Source organism: Ambystoma mexicanum, chromosome 1p (assembly GCF_040938575.1).
Source record: "Ambystoma mexicanum isolate Mex_15411 chromosome 1p, UKY_AmexF1_1, whole genome shotgun sequence".
In the NCBI taxonomy this organism is placed as follows: domain Eukaryota; kingdom Metazoa; phylum Chordata; class Amphibia; order Caudata; family Ambystomatidae; genus Ambystoma; species Ambystoma mexicanum.
Window position 1 is genome coordinate 468,880,054 of NC_090921.1, and position 21,527 is coordinate 468,901,580.

The 21,527-nt window shown below is 48.6% G+C and overlaps 1 protein-coding gene across 3 annotated transcripts in view; it reads left to right on the top strand.

Annotated features, from left to right (window-relative positions):
* Positions 1 to 21,527, top strand: part of UPF1 (UPF1 RNA helicase and ATPase) — a 1,138,135-nt gene that overhangs the window by 315,513 nt on the left and 801,095 nt on the right. For all 3 annotated transcript variants that reach the window (XM_069649320.1, XM_069649322.1, XM_069649321.1), the window contains exon 10: positions 9,004 to 9,163. In XM_069649320.1, the coding sequence (XP_069505421.1) occupies positions 9,004 to 9,163 (160 nt within the window). The remainder of the gene's footprint in view (positions 1 to 9,003; positions 9,164 to 21,527) is intronic.

Consider the following 21,527-nt stretch of genomic DNA (forward strand, 5'->3'; position numbering starts at 1 on the left):
GAGCAGACCTGTCCTCCCTTTCGAACAGGATGACCTTACAGATAACCTGGATAAAGGTCCTCAAACGGATCCTATCTTACCCTTTCACATTGCTCTTCGGTGCTTCCAAATTGACACCCTCTTCTGGAGTCCAGTCCGGCAGTAAATGAGGAACTGACGAGAACATACCGTTCAAATAGTGACTGCAGCTACTTGTCGAAACACCCTAGCCCTGAAAGTCTGGTGGTGCAGGCAGCAACCGCTACCTCGAAACAGGCTGCTTAATCCGACCATCCCACTGGATAGGGATGATAAATGGGTATGCCTGGTCAAGAAAAGTGTTTTCTGCTGGGAGCATGGCTCTTAAATAAGCCAACTCCACATGTGCCTTGGCAAAGTTTACATACTCTATGGGACTGCATTTCTATGGCGGCTGAGCATATTCCCGAAGGGGAGGAAAGAAACTGTTTCTTGGCCATTAAGGATGGCAAGGAAGCCATGTGCGAGTCTCTTCAGTAGGGTTTGGATTCTGCTGACTGGTCAGCGGAGCCATGGCGGCAAGCACCGTAATTCAGATTTGCACCTGACGTGCAGTCTAGACTCTAACATGCCTTTTGACATGTCTCCTCTTTTTGGCAGCAAGGCTGATGAAAGCCTTGAGAAGCTGCAGACCTGGAAGGCGGCAGCCAAGTCTTTGGGTGCTGCTATTGTGCATCCTCAGCCTTTTCATTCCAGTGTAACTATGATGCTGGAAATGCATGGGAGGGACAGGGCCGCTGTATCCTTCTCCTTTGCTGCTTTTTATCATGTATGTTCTGACTTGTTTTCTGCGCAGGAGTTAATGTGGGACTCCTGGCGGTGCGGCTCTTCCTGCATTTGGTTTGGTGAACAGACCCTGGGCATACCCTTATGGCACCCATGGGTGGGAGTACGACCCTGTACTCAGTGTGTTTTTGACACCTGTGTGTGTGTGGCCCACAGAGCAGGGTACGGGCTGGTGGCAGCTCTGGGCTGAATCGACAGGCGCCCTGAATGTCCTCCATTTTGGGATGCCCAGGCACTGTCATTGGTATCTGTGGATTCCTGATGGGAAACGAGATGGCCCCTGTGGGATCTTGCTTTCTATTGCCTGTTACCTTTCCCGAAGTCCTGGGAAGCCCTGACTGTGTCCCTTCCCTCTGAGTGGCTGTTGGGTGGAAGTTCCATATATGGTGTTGCGGGGGGAGTCTAGGCCAGACTGGCTGGAGCCTTCCCAATGACTGTTGTGGGTACACCTGTGGGGTGGGACCTGGGTGAATGGAGTGTGTGACAAATACGCATTCTGTCTGATGGGTGTCTAGTATCGGGTGTTTGACAGACTGAGACAGCTCTGCCCGAAACTGGTATGAATGCAGTGTGTAGTGCTGAATGGCTTGGTATTTGTCTGAATCCTCATTCTGTGTTGTGTGTAGGGATGTGTAGAATGGCCTGAATGCACCTGATTGGCTGGCTGACTGACTGCCTGCATGTCCTTCTGAATGATTGGTTGCCAGAGTGTGACCCGGCAGAGTGAATGGGAGATCAACTAGTATATCTGGGGGCCTCTCGCTGCTAGAAATCGTTCAGAAGCTGAAGTTGAAACTGATGCTTAACTTTCAAGCCCACTGGAAGAACTGCTGCTTCTGTCCATCGCTAATCTGAAATCAGCTGTGCCTTCAAGGAACTGATCCAAGAGAGGACCTGGCTTGGAGACCTCTTCCCGAGCTACGAGGGACCATTGTGCACCAGCTGATCTTTGCCAAAGCTCCCTGGTAGACAGACCTACAAAAGGCTGCGGACCGGAGAAGGGAACCGCTGAGGAGAACAAAGAGAAGCCCCGGACAGCCGTCGCCGACCGGAGCCACAGTGCTCCCTTTGCCTAAGAACATTTGATCCACGGACTCCCTTGCTCATCCTCTTTGACTGCTTTCGTCCTGCCGGAAAAAGTCAAGGTCGTTGACTACCGAGGAGAATCCGCCGGTGGTTTTCACGCCACCCATAGTCATCAAACGACGTCCCATTCACGACGACTCTATGCTCTTGCTGGGCCACAGTTCTTCACTCGCTCTTTGCGGCAGTGAACACTTGTCACCGAGGTGCACAGCACGCCTCTTCACAGGACGTTCACAAACTTTTGTCAACAAGCAACGCGAAGATCGAAGTTGCTCCCTCAACGACAACTGTTCACCTTTTTCTTCATCTCGGAAGTTCGACGACCCGTGGCTCCTGCCTGAAAGGGAGCACACTCGAGGGGCCCGTTGATTACCAGACGAAGAAATCTACAACACCAGATACATTTGGGTTGCAGAACTATAGAAGAAAAGACTTTAATTGACAATATATGGACTGGGCTTGTAGTGCATCTTCATTTACAGGTTGCCCAGGTGGGGCGGATCCTCATACGGAACTGTGCCTAGTGGTAGGGGCTCAGTATTCTGCCAATTGTCTAACCAACTTGTCTTCCCCCTAAATCTATGGTTGATATCGTTTTGCTGTGTTGATTCGTATGCAATTTGAACTGAGTACAGTTGATGCATTTTAATGGAATCTGAGTAATCCTGGTGCCACCTAGAACTGTATAGATTTACCTTTAGTCAGAGCTCAAAGTGTATTATCGTGATTGTGTATATAACCTTGAACCTTATTTATATAAAGACTATGTTTTAACTAATGTAGTGTGTAGACATTCCTTTGTGGTTGCTTGGGAACTACACGATACTTAAGAACCAGCCCACATCACTTCTTGAGAAGCTAGTCCTTGATTGCTCGACCATAGCTACCGTTATGGAATCTTGGCTGGGGGTCCTCTGTGCCTCTCCTCCACCATATAGAGAGTTGGAGTTCAGACCCCCCCTTCCCTCTGTTCCTTCATGGGAACATCTTGGAGGGGTAGATCCTTTTGCTACTACTCAATTGGGAGAGCGAGAGGAATGGATGGTGAATGTGGCTAAAGAAGATTCTCTCGTGGTGGACGAGGGGGGTTGCAAAGCCTGCCCAAGCTGCTGCATATTTACCAACAGCCACATGTTCAGCCGCCTCAAAACCTCTGACACCCCAGAGATGGCAAACTGTCTCTGCATCTGTAAGAATGGCTAGACATTACTTTGGATGCATGGATATTAGAAACCATAGCCCAAGGTTACTGGCTGCCCTTCATTCTGAGAACTCGGAACCATCCATCGGGGCGCCATACTTGGGGTTCCAGATCAGTTGTGCAGGAAATGTTGACCCTGCTAGAGAAAGGTGCTATAGATTCCAGTCTACCCCTACTTGGATGATTGGCTGATCAAGGCATGTTCTGCCAAACAGGTCCTGCATCATCTCAGAGTGACCTGCCACACTCTCCAGACTGCTTCTCCTTCAATTACAAGAAGTCCCACATGACACCAGCTCAAAAACTCCAGTTCATCCGGACTGTACTGAATAGTTCCTTGGGAAAGTGCTTTCCACTGTAATTGAGGGCTGAAGACAATCTGCAGATGGTCTCCAAGTTTCAGAGTGCCCAGCGTCTCCCGGCCTTAGACTTTTTGAGGTTGCTCGACCTCATGGCATCCTGCATTTTTCTGGTGCTAGATCCCTTCAGTGGACTCTCAGGACACAATGGTGAACATGTCAGACCTTCTTCAGGTTACAAGCAGGGTCGCACAGGACCTCCTATGGTGGGCCTGCAAGGACAACACTCTGAAGGGAGAACCTTTTTGGCAACCATGGCTGGAGAGAACAGTAGGGGCAGACGTTTCACACACGGGGTGGGGAGCCCACGCCAACTATATAACAATCAGCAGTTGTTGGTCGCCATCGGAGTCCAAACTACTCATACATTTTTGGGAGCAATCAGACTAGCGCTGAAGGCTTTTCTGCCCTCTGTACTGGGAAGGAATGCCCTGATAACAGTGGCCATGTACTACCTCAACAAGAGAGGAGGTGAAGGGTCACTACCACTGTGCAGAGAGGCAATGCAGCTCTGGTTCTGGGCAATTCAAGAAGGAATCTCTCGATCAGCAGTTCACCTAGCTGGAGAGAAGAACACAGCGGTGGACGCTCTGAGCAGGCAGAGCACTTTCCCACAAGTGGGAACTAGCTCAGGAAGTCCTTCAAGAGATCTTCATCCTTTGGGGAACTCCTCAAGGGGGGATCTGTTCGCGGCCAGTGTCAATGGGGAAATGTGAACTGTACTGTTCTAGGGAATTTACCCCAAGAGGAGCGCTAAAAGGCCAGTTCGTAGTGGACTGGGAGTTTCCACTCCTGCTGGCGTTTCCTCCAGTCCCCTCGATTCCCCATGTGATCAGGAGGTTGAGAGTTTGGGAAATCCATGATCCTAATTGGCCCGTATGGGGCCAGAAGGACGTGCTACCGGACCTTCTGGACATGTCCATCTGCCCTCCAATACGTCTTCTACAAGGAGAGGGTATCGGGTAATATTATCCCTGCCAATAATATCGCCATATATATTGTCGTGCGGTAAGGCCATAGGCGATATTACTAGTGGGGGTAGTAATTTATTGGGACTAGGAGTTACAGGGGTGTCCCCCGCAGGTTCCATGGCTTAATATCCCAGCAGAAATATGGCAATATTTTTGCAGGGATTTCAACACATGGAACCAAGGAGAGGACCTTCTCTTGCTAGAGGGGGGATCTGGTTCTCCATCCAAAGGGCCAGACACTCGGCCTTCACGCATGGTTTCTGAGAGGCTGAGGTACAAAGATTGGGACCTCCTGGATGATGTAATGGAGCTTTGCTTTCGGCCAGAAGACCAGCAACAAAGTTTTTGTAATGCTGTCGTTGGAACAAATTCTACAGCTGGGGCAGGGACAATGTGAATTGTTTGCGAAACACCAGAGGTGTTATCCTTTCTGTTGTACTTGGCCAACTGGGCCTCCATGTTGGGACCATTAAAGGGTATTTGGCAGTGCTTTCCTTCAAGCGCTTATTTGAGGACACTTCATATTTTTAGATATCTTTGGTGATACCATTTCTGAAGGGAATCGCTGTGTTCCCTCCATTTCGCTTTCAGGTTCACGTTTGGGACCTTAATCTGGCAATAAACTCTTGTGTGCACCGTTTGAACCACTCCATTCATGTCCTTTAAGGCTACTAACGTTGAAGATCATCTTGTTGGTAGCACTAACATCAGCCTGTAGAGCAAGTGAGTTGGAGGCTCTATCCTATAAACCACATTTTACAGTCTTTCATCAGGACAAGGTTGTGCTGAGGGTCATGCCTTCATTTCTACTGAAGGTAATTTAAGACTTTCATTTTGGACAAAGAATTGTTATCCACTTTCGACCCTCCACCTCATCCTGGCAATGAGGAGAGGTTGCAAAGGCTCGATCCTCGAAGGGCTCTGAGCTTGGACATTTCAAGTTTGTCAAAATGTGGTCTGGATGACCAACTATTCATAGGTTATACGGGTCATAGACTGGGGCAGGCTAACAAAGCAGAACTTATCCAGATGGATTATTTTAGCTATTTCCGAATGTTACAGGCTAGCAGGCAAGGCTTCTCCAGAAGGTTTGAGAGCCCATTCCACTAGGGGCATGGCTGCTTCTTCTGTTCTGCAAAGGTGTTCCTATTAAAATGATTTGAGAGGCTGCTACTTCCTCTACAATACACACTTTTACTAAGCATTATTGCCTTGATTCTACTTTAAGTCATGATGGAAGCTTTGGAAAAGCTGTCCTCCAGTATGTTCATGGAAACCATTGATGGAAACATTCCTGCACCCTCCACCAAAACAAACACTGCTTTGGGAGTCTATCAAAGATGAGGAATACATGGGAGGACACTATCTATTCAAAGAAAGTTAGTTAACCCTGGTAATGTTCTTTCGACTGGATGTTCCTACCACATATTCCTCATTGCCTTTCCAACCTACTGCTAATTAGAATTTCCCATGTTATTGAAGCTTTTGCTCCTGCAGAGCCTAGTATGGTACAATCAGCGTTGAAACGGGTAGTTCTACTTGAGAATGACATGAAAAAACAGAACTGAAGCCAACAGGCACTGCACGTGCTATATATGCCTTAGATGACATCCTTGAGACAGAGGCCCTTGAGGCACATCGAGTCGACTGCATTTACGCACAGCACCCTCTGCCGAAAATGTTTTACGGAGCTGCTGAAGCTGGATATTGGAGATATCAAAGATGAGGAATACGTGGGAGGAATACCCAGTCGAAAGAACGTTACCAGGGGTAAGTAACTTTTTCTTCTGATGCAGCTGGCCCATTCATGATTCTGGCTACACCTAATAACAATTACCATGCAATATAGGAATAGGCAGTCAAACTGAGGGAGGTGTGGTTTTCATCACAAAGCTAATTTGGATATCTGCGAACCGGATATTACTAGCCCAGAGCGGTGTGATACCCTCCTTATAAAGGTACGAACAGAGGCCACATTAACAGTAAATATGCTAGTATATTGGCCCCGTATAGCAATGACTGATTTTAGAACACAAATGGGTAATTCGATACTTCCATTGATTAAACACTCAAGATTTATGCTGATAAGCTTTAACCTGTGGAAAGCCAATACGAGTAAATCCTTTGGAATCTTAGAGGCCATGTTCCCCCTCCTGCTTTGAAGCACTTCACTTGTGTGTAAGCGCTCTTCAAATAAACGAATACAATTACAAAAGTGATGCACAGGCCATAGAGCTGGAGAACATGTTAACCAGCGTGGGATTCTTCCAATGTATTGAAGAAGCTATCCATTTAAAGGGCAATATATTGGACTGTATTGCGACATATAATATCTCACTACGCAAACCCAGGATTATGCCATGTCCATAGTCCGACTACTTTTATCCACTGCTCTATACTTTGTTCTAACCAAATAAAGCCTTTAGCAGTGTCCAAAATTGGATCACACTGGGAACTATTGGGAGGGTGAAGCCAGAGAATCTTGGTTTGGATTTTACCTTTAATAAATGACCTAGCCAACTTGTACACCTCTGAATTGACTAAATCTTATCAAGAGACAATGAAGGCCATGAATATTTTAGCCACGCTTAAAACTAAATAGGTGGCCCCAAAGAAATGTAATATGGTTCTCTCCTGAAATGAAGATTCTCAGAAAATACAAAAGGAAAGGTTTTTATACATGGAAACACTCGCAATCAGATGCGGATACATTAACACATAGCATGGATGCAAAAGAATGTAAAATGGCAGTGATGCAGGCAAAAAAAGATACCTTTTGAATCAAGAATAGAAAAGGCAAAATACATCTGTTAGGGAGAATTCTCATAAATGTGCTAATTCCCTGTACGTTAGAGCCCTCCAACTCTTTTGCTGAACTTGGGGACTTTAAACTTTTTCATTCTGTTTGTTTTCTGTGTTTTTCTTTTTGGTTATGGAGTTTTAGATAACATCATAGGCATCATCTCTTCATGTGTTTTACATAGCACCTTCATTGTATTGACACAGGGAACTCTTTCTAGGCTGTCCCAAGGTTTAAATACCTTCTCTGGGATGAACTACTGTTTCCAAGAGAATGTCAGGTTAAATTGACTTTACTAGTCTTCTTAAATTCCTAGACCCAGCACACACTATCTTCCTATAGAGTGCTGGAGGGCTTACCTAATATCCCCTTTGTCTAGAAACTCATGTAGCAGTCAAATGCTACCCTTTCCGATCGAAATGGCTGGTGGCACAGTGCGCTTAGTTTCCTAGGAGACCCGAATGCACTCTGGCGTGATTGGCTGGCCGACTGTCCGGCAAGGACAGCCACCCTGCTGGGTGAATGGCAGCTAGGCTGGAATGAATGGGAGAAAACTGTTTAAAAGGCAAGTCTCTCGGACTGAAAGGCAGTCGACCACTGGATCGAAAGAACCGAAGACCAGCTGGAAGAGGACGGCTGCTGTAACGACTGGACCGTTGGTTTGCACGGTGGAGCCCTGCTGCAGGTCCGATCGCCAAGTTCACCTCGACAGAGAAGCCCCTTCAAGGACGACTTCTTCCTTTGAGTTGGTGGGACCAATCAACTCGTAAGCCACCTGGATACCATTCTCGGAGCTGGTTAGGATTAACCAGGGGGAAGGACAGCAGCTTGTGTACTTGAAGGAACAGAAGCCAGAATCAAATAATTGCCAATTAGCCAGCTTTATGACCAGTCCCTGTGCAGTGCATGAGTCCCCCGACGTCTTCCCTCTTGTCCCCACGACTGAGGCTCAGGAACAGCAAGATCTGCAGGAGCTGGCAGGAACAGAAGTCTTCAGCTGCATCTTTTTCTTCAATATAAGGTGCTGTGAAATCCCGACCGAGAGAACTTACCTCTCACTGCGAAAGTGTGTACAACTTTGGCAACTTGCAGGCCTAGTCAGCTTGTGACCCGACATACAAACCTTTCTTCCGTGAACTACTTCTAAGAACCGTGGCAAAGACTTTACCGTTTGAAATACCTGAAAGTTTTTACTTGTACAAGACACTAGTCCATTGACTTTGGCCTATCAATTGCATTGAATTAACTCCTCTGGTGAAATCAAACTATTTGCACTGTTTTAGAGTATCTGTAATATTCGTTTTTTATTAACTTATGACTTTTTGCTCCTACTTGAAGGGCGCTCAACTGCTTAGTATTCAGTATTGTAGTATAACCTTTGTGTGCTATTGGTTGCCTCATTTAGTGAATGTTTTACAAATTGTGTAATAAATTAAGAAGTGGTTTTTACCAAGAAACCTTGAGTCCAAATTTTTGAATACTTGTCATTGTAGACCTCTGTGTAACACAGTTACAAGCTCACACTCCCTCTTGAGATGAGCCTGGCTGCTCGGCTCGCTACTAAAAACTGTGTGGTTTTGTTTACACTTGTAGTCCTAGTTGTGTGTAGTGGTCCCAGAGGGTACTGCATGCAAACTCTGCCGAACAGTCTCCAAGGAGTTATTTACAATCCTTCAGGAATTTGAAAAACCCCTGGGTAACACTCGAATAACATTGTGTAAAAGGTATTTAATGTTTTAAATCAACATTAGAATTTTTCATCTTTTTTTTTCTTTGTTGTAGAATGCAGAGTGCGCTGAAAACCTTTGCAGTGGACGAGACGTCTGTATCTGGCTATATTTACCACAAATTGTTGGGCCATGAGGTAGAGGATGTAATTATTAAATGCCAGTTGCCAAAACGTTTTACAGCACAAGGACTGCCTGACCTCAACCATTCTCAGGTAATTAGTTTAGTTTACATGGATCCTTTGGCATTGTTACCATTCAAATGGTTCATGTTTTCCCCTATTTGTAACTTAGGATTTTGCTTTAATATTTGCACAGTACCTCAACAACATGGGTTGTTGGTTTCCCGCACACCTTATATTATCCTGCTTGCCTGGTACCCCACTTTGATTCTTTCCACTGGGATTTGCTCTACTATGCCCCATTAATGTCATTGTAGTGTGCCCAATTTGTAATGTTGCCTTTTTGGAGTTTTGTTCCCTGGTTTCCCACAATGATTTAGACTCTGGTGTCCATTCCATTTAGTACCTGTTGGAGCAGAATTTCATTTTTGAGGGTTCTGCTGTTCCTTTTAAGTCCACTTAACTTTGTTTTTTTTCTAATGTTTTGGTTTTTAGGCGGTCTGTCCTCTATCATGGGGGCCTCCCTGCTGCTAACATTTTTGTTCATGGTCCTTTGGTAACCCATATGACTCCTATAATTGATGCTCTTTAAGCACCCCATGTTGGCATTTGTTGATTTATCACTGTACATTTATATAACGGTAGGCTGGTGGCTCCTGTAATTTATTTTTTGCCTTCACCAGGGATGCAAGACAATTCACTGCATTAGTAGCCCAGTTGGTAGTCATTGGGTACTAAAATATTTTAACTGCAGATATCTTCGTTTAGTTTTTGGGTTATTCCTTTGTCTTGGGGAAACGAGGCAGACTTAAATGGCCATTGTGCATACATGGACTTGCTTTGAGCCTGGCTTGTGCCCACAATAGTGGTGTGGGTTGGTTTAAACCAGTCTCTGACCTAGACAGGACCATTCACATACCTTGTGGGTGATCTTTGGTATTTGGTCTTTCTTGGGCCCAACAACATTGGCTGGCCACCTTTAACTTTTTGAGTCCCCTGAAATGTTAGCAGCGGTTAACCTCACTTTCACCATCGCCTGGGGAGGTTGCATCAACTTCACTGCAGGCGTGGAGGCCGGGCCCCCTGCCCAACATAGAGAAGGAAGTACAAGACTGTCTGATTCTCCCATAACCATCTAAGGGTACCACTAAAGTCAAAAACAGTGTTTTTTTTTATTAAATTTATTACACCTGTTGAGATGGGTGCCACAAGTGATGGGTTGACTACCACTGAAGTAGTTCTCAGTTGGTTCAGCCAGCACTGTTGGGGAGAATTTTCATTTCTGTGCCAATTGCCTTTAACTTTGGAGACCCCCAGCTCTTTTGCTGGACTCGTTGCTTTTTAATTTTTACTCCTGAGTAAGTGGGACCTTTTTCTCGCTCACTCATGTTTTTTCCTGAATGATTTTCTGCGGTTCCTTATGGAGTCTAGTAAACTCCATATGCACCTGCTTTTGCATTGACACCTTTTGTGGAGTGCCACTGAGAAGTCCCTTGTACTTCTCTTGATGTCTAACTACATTTTCCTGGGTGAACTGTTTCCAAGAAGACCCCTGTCTTACTTATTTTTCCTATTTGACTATCGATCCAGCACACACCACCCTATATAGATTGGTGGGGGGTTACATACTAACTCATTTAACCCATGGCTTCCTCCCTTGGGCTGGTGGGAGCAGCTAGACTTAAGCCCAGCTTCATTTTGGCACAACCCCCGACTTGACGTGACTTTCCAAGGCAGCAGAATCCCCGTGCCTGGCGACCCCTGACCATCAAGTGCATCGTCTTCGGAAGGGCGTATCCGGCCAAAACTTTGTGGGCATCCAGATGACCCTACAGAAGCAGGACATGTTCATCCAGATCCCCCTCACTAAAGTCCAAGACCGAGGGATCAAGTAACATCCAACCTGTTCGTTCTTCTTTGGCGCCAAAACCACAAGGCTGCACAATCGAAGAGAATCCATTGCTGCCGAGTCCCTCTCCTGAGTGCTGCTGCAGGAGCCCGGAAGACGTCCTCCCCTTCGTCACCATGACCAAGGACCAGGAACAAGGTTCTTCTACACTGCATCCAGCTGGAACCAATTCTTCAATGGTCGGGTACTGTGAGGTTTGGGGTAAATGTACCCTTTGCAAATTGTGGTGCTTCCTAGTTTGGTGAGTACTATTTTATACCCTTTTGAGTTGACCTCCACTCACCTGCACTGGCCTCCCAGCTTGTGCTTCTGCAAGGTGGCTCCTCTTGAGCTTCTGTGATTTTTATTTAATTTTAACTGAACTACAGACTATTTTAAAAACATTTTCTGAGAGAGCAATAGAACTTTGAACCAGCCCATTGACTTTGGCTGTCCTGGCTTCCTAAAGGTCCCCTTCTGAACCTATTGGCTTTGGCAGTGCTTGTTCCTTACAGGTTTTAATTGTTGAACACTATTATTGCTGGGATAAAAGACTACCTACATTCCTCTGGGATAATCTAACTGTTTTTCTACTTACAAAGTATGTTCTGATCTGACTAACCTTTCCCTCCTTGAAACTCAATATTGTGATGGTGATCACAAATAAGTGTTATTACGAACCTCCAATGTGCTGGAATATGTATAATAAAAGAAACGTTTACTCACCTACTGTATTGCTCTTGTGAACTGAATACTAACTTTGGGATTAATGTTACTATTGCTGCTTTTTAAATATTGTCTAATTATCCGTGTGTGTGTGTGTGTGTGTGTGTGTGTATGTATATATATATATATATATATATAACAATTTTTCTGATGCTTGTTAATCTGCTTAGAATCACATTATGTGCATATTCTCCAGCATGGGGTCTGGCATGGATTCACATGCTCATGAATATTCCCCGTCGTCAGGCTGGGAATCCTCGGTAAAGAAAAAAACAGTATCAGTTTCGTTTCTGATCTGTTTTTCGTAGTAATAACCAATCACTGGTCTCTGCGTCATACTGACCACAGCCAATGACTGCCCTCTACCTAAGCACCGCCTCTGGCAGCCATCTTCAGATTTTTACCGCACGTTCATGTGTTGGGATCCTCGTGCTATTGCTCTCGAGCGTTAGTGCTATTTTTCGCGCTTTTTTCACAAAAACTTCGATTCTTCGGTCAAAAGAGCCTCAAGCTCCACCGATCCTACATCCGATCAACGGGGACCCGTGTCGGATTCATCTGTGCCCCCTCAAGGGTGAAGATTTCGTCGAGCTACACTTCGGAGGACTCCAGAAGCTTCTCAGGCCCGGTCTCGGAGATGGCCCAGGAGAAGGGAAGCTCGACGCCCGGAAAGCTGTTCAGGGTCTGCCCTGGATGCCAGCTGCAGAACGTCTTCAAGGAGGACGAACACTCTTTCTGCCTTTACTGCCTTCATGAGGACAAGACGCACGTGGAGAAGGACTGTACGTTTTGCGGCAACATGTCGGAACGGAAAGGGCGCCATCGAACTCGTCCCAAAGAGGCTTCGGGGCTCCGGAGTCTACTCGCGATACTTCCTCGTGAAGAAGAAGACGGGAGGATGGCGCCCCATCCTAGACCTGCGACGGCTGAACAAGTTCATCAAGGCGCAGAAGTTCCGGATGGTCGCCCTCCAGCACGTCCTGGGTCAACTGGAGGAAGGAGACTTCCTATCGTCGTTGGATTTGGAGGATGCCTACTTCCACATTCCCATCCTAAAGGGGCACCGAAAATTCCTCAGGTTCGTGGTCCAAGGGCGTCATTACCAGTTCAAAGCCCTTCCCTTCGGACTACGGTCGGCACCCAGGGTATTCACCAAGTGCCTCGCACCGGTGGCGGCGCAGCTGCGCCGCGAGGTGATTCACGTCTACCCCTACCTGGACGACTGGCTCATCCGCGCCAAGACGAGGGAGCTCGCCGTGGTCCACACGGCAAGGACCGTCCAACTCCTCACGGACCTGGGATTCTCCGTGAACTACGCCAAATCCCACCTGGTGCCCGCGCAAGTCGCACTGTTTCTGGGAGCGAGGCTCGACACAGTGTCCCTTCTGGCCTCCCCGTCGGAGGAGAGGACCAGGACCATCTTGGGCAAGGTGCAACGGATGTTGGTGGCCGACGCGGCCAAAGTGAAGTCCCTCCTCGGGATGATGTCTTCCTGCATCTACCTCATCCCCATGTGCAGGCTCCGGATGCGCCCGTTGCAAGAATTCCTGGATGCGCGCTGGATCCAGACGACGGGCAGCTTCGAGGAAAGGATCAAGCTCGACGAGAGTTTCCGACGAGCGATACGGTGGTGGGGCACCCGCGCGCATCTGACGGCGGGCATGGACTTCCAGACCCCAGCCCACCAGGAGACTGTGACCACGGATGCCTCCCTGGAAGGGTGGGGAGCGCACACCGAAAATCTGCACGCAAGGGGACTCTGGCTCCCGACGGAGAAGTCCCTGCATATCAACGTCCTGGAGCTCCGTGCAGATTTTTGGGCCCTCAGGTCCTTCCTTCCGTCCCTCAAGGGCAAGGTGGTGAGGATCTTCACCGACAACACCACCACCATGTTTTACATCAGGAAACAGGGCGGAACCAGGTCCCCAGCGTTGTCCAAGGAGGCGCAGGACCTGTGGCATTGGGCCGTCGCCCAAGGGATTTTTCTGGTGCTGTTTCATCTGGCAGGGATAAAAAACACCATCGCCGACTCACTCAGCAGGGAGCTGCGCTCGTGCCACGAGTGGGAACTACGGCAGGATCTGGTGGATCGCCTCTTCGACGGTGGGGCACACCCCAGATCGACCTGTTCGCGACGGCGACGAACACCAAGTGCCGGAGGTTCGCCAGCAGGTTTCCCCAGACGAGGAGCATGGGCGATGCTTTCTCGTTCCCCTGGGAGGGCCTGTTCCTCTACGCGTTCCCTCCCTTGCCTCTGCTAATCCGGCTCGTCAACCAGCTCAAGAGGTCACGGTGCAGGATGATCCTCGTCGCACCTGCGTGGCCGAGGCAGATATGGTTCCCGGACCTTCTGGACTTGTCAGCGTCCCCGCCGATCAAGCTGCCGGCGGACGCGGATCTACTCTCCAGGGAAGGAGGCGCCATCCTCCACCACGACCCGAAGTCGCTGAACTTGCAGGCCTGGCTCCTGCAGCGCTAGAGTTTGGAGGATACGACATACCGGCCGATTGCAGAGAGGTTCTTGCAAAGGCCAGGGCGTCCTCGACTCTTAAATGCTACGGACACAAATGGAAGAGGTTCTCTGTCTGGTGCCACGCACAGAAGATTAACCCTCTACGGATTACGGCTCCCCAAGTGCTGCCGTACCTGCTGACGCTGGCCAAAGCTGGTCTGGCACACGCGTCCATCAAGATTCATCTTGCTGCGATCTCCCGATACACCAGAACCACGGGGCGGACGTCCTTGTGGTCTCATCGTCTGGTGAAAGAGTTCATGAAGGGACTGTTCAGATCGTTCCCGCCGGTGAAGGCTCCGGCCCCGGCGTGGGAGCTCAACGTGGTGCTGACCAAGCTCATGGGACCTCCGTTCGAGCCTCTGCACTCGGCCCCGTTGAAGTTTCTATCGTCTAAAACAGCTTTTCTTGTGGCCATCACCTCCGCACGACGAGTGGGAGAGATCCAGGCCCTTTCCTGCAAGGCCCCGTACTTGACTTTCCACGACACGAGGGTAGTGCTCAGGACGCACCCCTCCTTCATGCCCAAGGTACCGTCGGACTTCCATCTCAACGAACCCTTGGTGTTACCTGTGTTCTTCCCGTCGCCTTCGTCGCCGGCTGAGAGGACTTTGCACTCGCTGGATGTAGCTAGAGCGCTGAAGTTCTACGTGGACCGCACGAAGGGTTTTCGGAAGACGTCAACTCTTTGTGAACTTTGGACCTGTCAATCAGGGGAAGGCTCTCTCGAAGGCTTCCATCTCCAGATGGCTCTCCGGCTGTATCATGTGCTGTCACCGGTTGGCAAACCGACCGCTGCCTGGCCGTCCGAGAGCCCATTCCACCAGAGCGATCGCAGCTACCACGGCGTTCCTATCTGGTGTGCCCCTGCTGGACATATGCAGGGCTGCTACGTGGAGGTCGACGCACACCTTCACGAAATTCTACTGCGTCGACCGGGATTCCAGGGAGGAGTCCAGGGTCGGCCAAGCAGTGCTGCGCAACCTGTTCGCCTGAGGTGAGCCTGGTGAGGAGGTAAGATGCTTAATGTTGAGTTGATGTGATGCTTAATGTTGAGCCTTTGCCACCTCCCGTGGTTGTGCATGTGTGTACTGCTATGTATTCTTTATTCATGAGCATGTGAATCCATGCCAGACCCCATGCTGGAGAAGGAACAAGTTACTTACCTGTAACTGTTGTTCTCCAGCATGGGTCTGGCATGGATTCACATGCGAACCCTCCCGCCTACCCCTCTGCGGCTCTTCACTTGGTCATACTGCCACTTCACGTGCTTCCAAATCTGAAGATGGCTGCCAGAGGCGGTGCTTAGGTAGAGGGCAGTCATTGGCTGTGGTCAGTATGACGCAGAGACCAGTGATTGGTTATTACTACGAAAGACAGATCAGAAACGAAACTGATACTGGTTTTTTCTTTACCGAGGATTCCCAGCCTGACGACGGGGAATATTCATGAGCATGTGAATCCATGCCAGACCCATGCTGGAGAACAACAGTTACAGGTAAGTAACTTGTTCCTAGTCCGACATCTAGTGGTAATCGGAGTATTGCCTCTTTCTTTCAAAGATCGAAAGCAGACGTCGACATGGGCGTGACTAACACTATCCCTACCGTGACGTGTAGTGTACCCAAAATCCCTCACGTGTTAAGGTCCCTCGGATTCTTTTTTTCCGCCCAACCAGTTGGTTGCCTTATGCAGAGCTCGCAAGAGCTGATTTTGCTCATTTCTTAATTCTTTGTCCCACGAGCAATGGTAGTCTAGTCTTCGCTACTTCTTTTCGATGACTACTTCGTGGACTCCTGCGCCGAAGACATCCACTGCTGTTCGGGTACTGGTGCATTGATCGACATCTGTCGAACGCGTGGCCCGGTCTCTCTGGCTAGGCCCTTACAGTAGGGAGAGTGGGGCCCTGGGTTGATTCTTTTTCGAGAATGCATTTCCTTTTCCCTTCGTTTTCCCTCTTTGGTCTGGCTGCTGTCTACCTCTGCTGTGGAGAGGACACCCTTTATATTTTGGCTGTCGTGTAACGGAAAATTCTCTTGGTAAGACACCTATTGCCGTTGCAATAGTTTACCTCGTGACCATGACGAGTGTTCTTGTAAGTCCTGCAAACTCTTCCATCCCAAGACGTTGGCGGACAAAGCAGTGGGTGGCCTACGGAATGCAGGCCGAAAGTTTTTGCCCCATTGGCGCTGTTGCTTAGGATGATGACTCCAGTGGTAGCCATGGCTCTGACCTGGAAGCCATGCAGAACTTTCTGGTTCCCAGATGGCCGTCACTGTAATGAGGAGTTCACACACCGGCGACAAGGGCACATACGCACCACCTGTGGCAAAACACAACCATTAAGGCCTCCTCGACGGACTGGTCGAAGTGCCAAATGCCAACAGGCTCGCCGAAAACTTTGGTACCTGCCTAACCTCGTGGTCCGGCGCCCTCCCCGGTCTTCTCGACATGCGACTGGGCTTTCCTCTCACAAGCGCGTTCCCATTGAAAAAAGCATACGGCTACCGACACGTCGTCCAAGGGCGCACTCACCTAAGGCTTCGGCGGAGTCAGCAACCACAGCAGCACCTTCAGGTGCGTCTTAACTCTGCATTCAGCCGCCGAAAATATGCGAGAGTCTTGTGACTATTTCGACAGTGGAACAGCCCAGAAGCACCTCACGTAGAGAGGAGTACTCTTGAGGCCCCCAGCCCCTCTCTAGGGCTTTCATTTAAATCTCCCCCTTCTGAACAGCCTCTCCTTCCTCCAGACCCCTCCGATTTGGAGATGTCCCAATTCATAGTCTTCTAAGAGAACTACATTACTCCCAAGAGAAATTGGGAGGACTCCTCCTGCCCCATTCCACCAAAGCTGCAGAAGCTTCCAATTCAGTCGCAAATCCATCAAGTGGAGGTATTTTGAGTATTCAGAACAAGAAACCTATGAGGACAATCATTCATCAGGTCACAACTGACCAGGACCCAGACTGATAACCAGATTAGCCAGCAGATCAGGGGCCTTAGCTCGCACTCACTCATACCACAGACCCAGACATTCTTCACCTCAACAAAGGCAGTCAATAAATGACCAGATGGTATTTAATGCCTTCCTAAAGAGAGCTGCAGGTCACTTTCGAATCACTACACAGGAGGCTGTTCAGTCCTCTACTTCGTTGAGGTCATTCGCAAAGAGTAACCTCCCACTAGTCAAGCTATTCCCCTGTTCAACTCCATAAAGAAACGCCTTGCTCCTTCTTGGTCTCCTTCCCTCACAAGGGCTGACAACCGTCGGGTTGAGAAACTGTTTCGTCCCTCTCCATCTGACCCTATGTATATTCGAGGTCCTGCCACACCGGACTCTCTGGTTGTTACAACCACCAGAAAAAGGGCAGGGGTGCCACTGTCCACGGCGGAGGCTCCCCCGGATAAGGAATGCAAAAAACTCAATGGCCTCGGCAAACTTATTACCACATCTGTGCCTTGAACCCACGCGACACGCCTGCTGGCGTTCGTCTCTGAGGATAGGCAGGTGACCCATAATATTTTAAAGAACACACTAGACGCTGCTGAAACTGCAGGACGCACTCTGGCGCAAGGGACTCTCCTCAAGAGACACACCCGGCTGAAAAATGCATGCTTCAAGCCGGAGACTCAGGCCTTCCTGATAAACCCATAGAGGAGTCAAACTGATTTGGTAAGGCTGTCGTTGACGCCTTGGAGACAGCTAAAAAATACTAGATGCTGAAATCGCTTAACCAGATTACAGCCAAGCCTTTGCAACAGAGGGGGTTCAAACTCTCGTTCCTTTAAAAGTCAATCCTTCTCTCAATCTCCCCCATGAGCAATATGGCACTGGAGGTACCCCATGGTACTCTGGACAAGGTTAATTTGTAAACGGCCAGTATCAGCGAAGAGGGCAGCGCAGAGGCAAGAGTAAAGGTAGAAACTCAAAGAGGCTCACCGGCCTCTACATCAAAGTGACTCGCCAGTTGAGTCCCCTTCCATTCCGCCCCCGTCGGAGATGGTTTTCATTCATGCATGGGAGGGGATCACATCCGACAAGTGGGTGCTCCAGATAGTCACCCACAGTTATTGCATCGAGTTCCGGCCACCTAGATATCACCCACCAAAGAGCAGGCGCTTATCACCAGCACATCTACAAAACCTGCTGGAAGAGGTGCAGATCCTTCTGGAAAAGGACGCAGTAGAAGTCGTCCCCATTCACCAGGTAAACAAGGTTATTTATTCAGTGTACTTCCTTGTACCCAAAAAGGATCTCACCATGCGCCCTGTTAGACCTGCACCCAGTGAACAAATATGTCAAACTGCAAAAAGTTTGACAAGATTGGATGAAGTAATCCCACTGCTGGTGCAGGGGATTACATGTCCACATTGAAATATGAAAGTATTAATTTTTCATATCCAATGTTGGCGCACAGAAAGTACCCAAGGTTCATGATGGAGGACACGCACTATAAGTTCAAGGTTCTTCTCTTCGGCATTGCCTCCGCTCCACTGGCGGTAGTAGCTGCTCACTTGCGCATGCAGTCCATCCCAGTCTACCCTTACCTCGATGACTGGCTAATAACGGGATTCGTACGGAACATGCCTAACAAATACCCAGAAGACGGTAGAACTCTTCAGTCTGGGGTTCTCGATCAATGAGAAAGTCCAGTCTAGACCCCAGTCAAGTCAAACCATTTCTGGGGGCTCGAATTCGGACCAAAGACTACCTCGTCATTTCCTCCAAGAGGGTTCAAAACATGCTGTTCCAGATCCCTCACTAAGGTGACGTACCCAAAGCCATGCGACTGTTGGGGATGATGGCCCCCTGCATCTACCTAGTTCCACACGCAAGTCTGCGCATGCGCCCTATGTAAGAGTGGCGCTCGAGCCAATGGTGTCAGGCCAGCGGCCAATGGGACGATCTAGTGGTTGTCTTGGCAGCCCTCGTTCAATCTCGGTAGTGGTCAAGGGAAAACCCTCCTGCAAGTGAAAATCTTCACCAACCCCGCAGTAGAAGCCTCGCTCACCAGACTCATCTCTGACAGGGTGGGGGGTGGGGGAGAGAGGGCTCACCTCCATTAGATGGCACACAGCATGTGGTCACCAGTGGTAGCATCCAACCACAGTAACTTATTGGAACTGCTAGCAGTGCTCGAGGCCCTGAAGGCATTCCAAAAACACCTCAGGGTGAAGACAGTTGAGCACTCACGGACAGTACTCCAGTTATGTATTACTTAAACAATCAAGGGGACACTCATTCTCCAGGGCTGTCTAAACTGTCACAGAACATATGGAAGTGGGCTCTCAAACACAAGATGTACCTCCTGTCACATGTTCCAGGGGAACCCAACTTCTGTTGGACTTCCAACTACTCGTAGAGTACGAGTGGCGATTGCATAAGGACATTGTTCGCCTCGTCTTCGCAGACTGGGGCTTCCCATAGATGGACTTGTTTGCACCTCTGGAGAACGCACAATCCCCAGATTACGTCTCCAGATACAATCAGAGCTGCTCCAAGGGGAACAGTCGCAGGATAACGTATTCAGGGAAATTTGTCTACGCCCCCCCAATCCCCTGCTCAACAGGATAGTTCACAAGATGCACCAAGAGCCAGTCTGGATGATTCTGGTGGGCTCCATATGGGCCTGCCGACCTTGCCATCTCATGGCAAGGTTAGTCTCCCCTCCCGGATGCTGCCATGCCCTACAACATGCTATTGCAAGACCGGGGGGGGAGGGGGTAAACACTACATCCATGCCCTCAAACTCTCAATTTAGCAGCCTGGCTCCTGAGGTCATTGAGTTCGGGCAACTCCAACTCCATCAAAGATGTATGGACATACTCGGGAAGCACGGAAACCTAACGCCAGACATTGCTACTCCGGCAAATGGAGACGCTTTGTCATCTGGTGTAATGGCAAGAGCATACATCCAATTGAGTGCACACCAATACATATTGTCCTGTACATAACTTACCTGTTCGATTCCTGCCTGGTTTTCAATTCCCAAAAAGTCGACTTAGCTGCGCTTTCAGCATACATCACGTCACAGAAAAGGTTTTGTGGTGGGAAATTCCAGTAATTAAAGCATTTTATTGAGGGGGTAAAACGACTTCATTCCCCAATTTCCAACCCACAACCCAGGTGGGACCTGAACGTTGTACTTGTAAGGCTAATGGGGCCACTCTTTGAAACAATGCACAAGGCTAGCCTTAAAGCACTCACAAGACCTCCTTCTTGGTAGCAATCACATCAATAAGAAGAGTTCATGAACTGCAGACCCTTTAAGCCCAAGACTCATTCGTCACGATTCACAAGGATAAGGTGGTCCTGCGCACTGCGCCTAAGTTGATTTCAAAGTTCCATGTGAACCAATCCACAGAACTACCCACCTTTTTACAGAACCCCGCTAACGTGGCATAAAGAAGTCTCCACTCACTAAATGTGAGGAGAGCGGTGATCTATTATCTGGAAAAGACAAAACCACTAAGACAAAACAAGTTTTTGGTTTCAGTGACAGCTGGTAGCGAAGGGGACCCTGTCTCTCTAAATCAGCTATTTCAAAGTGGATCGTAAACTGCATCACAGGGCTCCACTCTTGCCAAGAGAGATCTGCCCTTCATGCCTAGAGCACACGCTACTAGGGGCACATGTGCTACCCTAGCATTCATTGCAAATGTTCCTCTTGAGTCCATTTGTGTAGCAGCAGCCTGGAGTTCTGTACACACCTTTACACAACACTACTGCCTAGATGCGCACTCTAGTTCTGATTCTCAGGTGGGACAAGCGGTGCTAAGACCTTTTTCCTACTGTTCCTTCTCACATCTCACCACCATTTCTGGGTACTGCTCGCTAGTCTATGCACAGTATGTGATTCTAAGCAGATTAACAAGCATCAGAAGACATGCATTACTCACCGTAATAGCATTTCTGATGTTTGTATCTGCTTAGATTCACATGTGCCAACCTTTTCTCTCCCCTCATGGAGTAGAGGGAACATAGACCTCTTGCACCTTCACTCTTCTGTACTCACGCTGACTATAAGGCTCCCTCACGCCAGAAAAACACAATCTGAGGGACCTCGACACGTGAGGGATTTTGGGTACACTACACGTCAAGTTAGGGATAGGGTTAGTCATGTTCATGTCGACGTCCCCTTTCGATATTCGGAAGAAAGATGCTATACTCAGTGATTACCACTAGATGTCGGAATAGATACAATTATCAAAAATGCTATTACGGTGAGCAATACATGTCATACTATAACTTTTGTGTGTAAGTGTTTACTTGGATACCTGTATTTACTCATTTCATTGTGCAGCTCTACAACTCACATTGCCCCATTT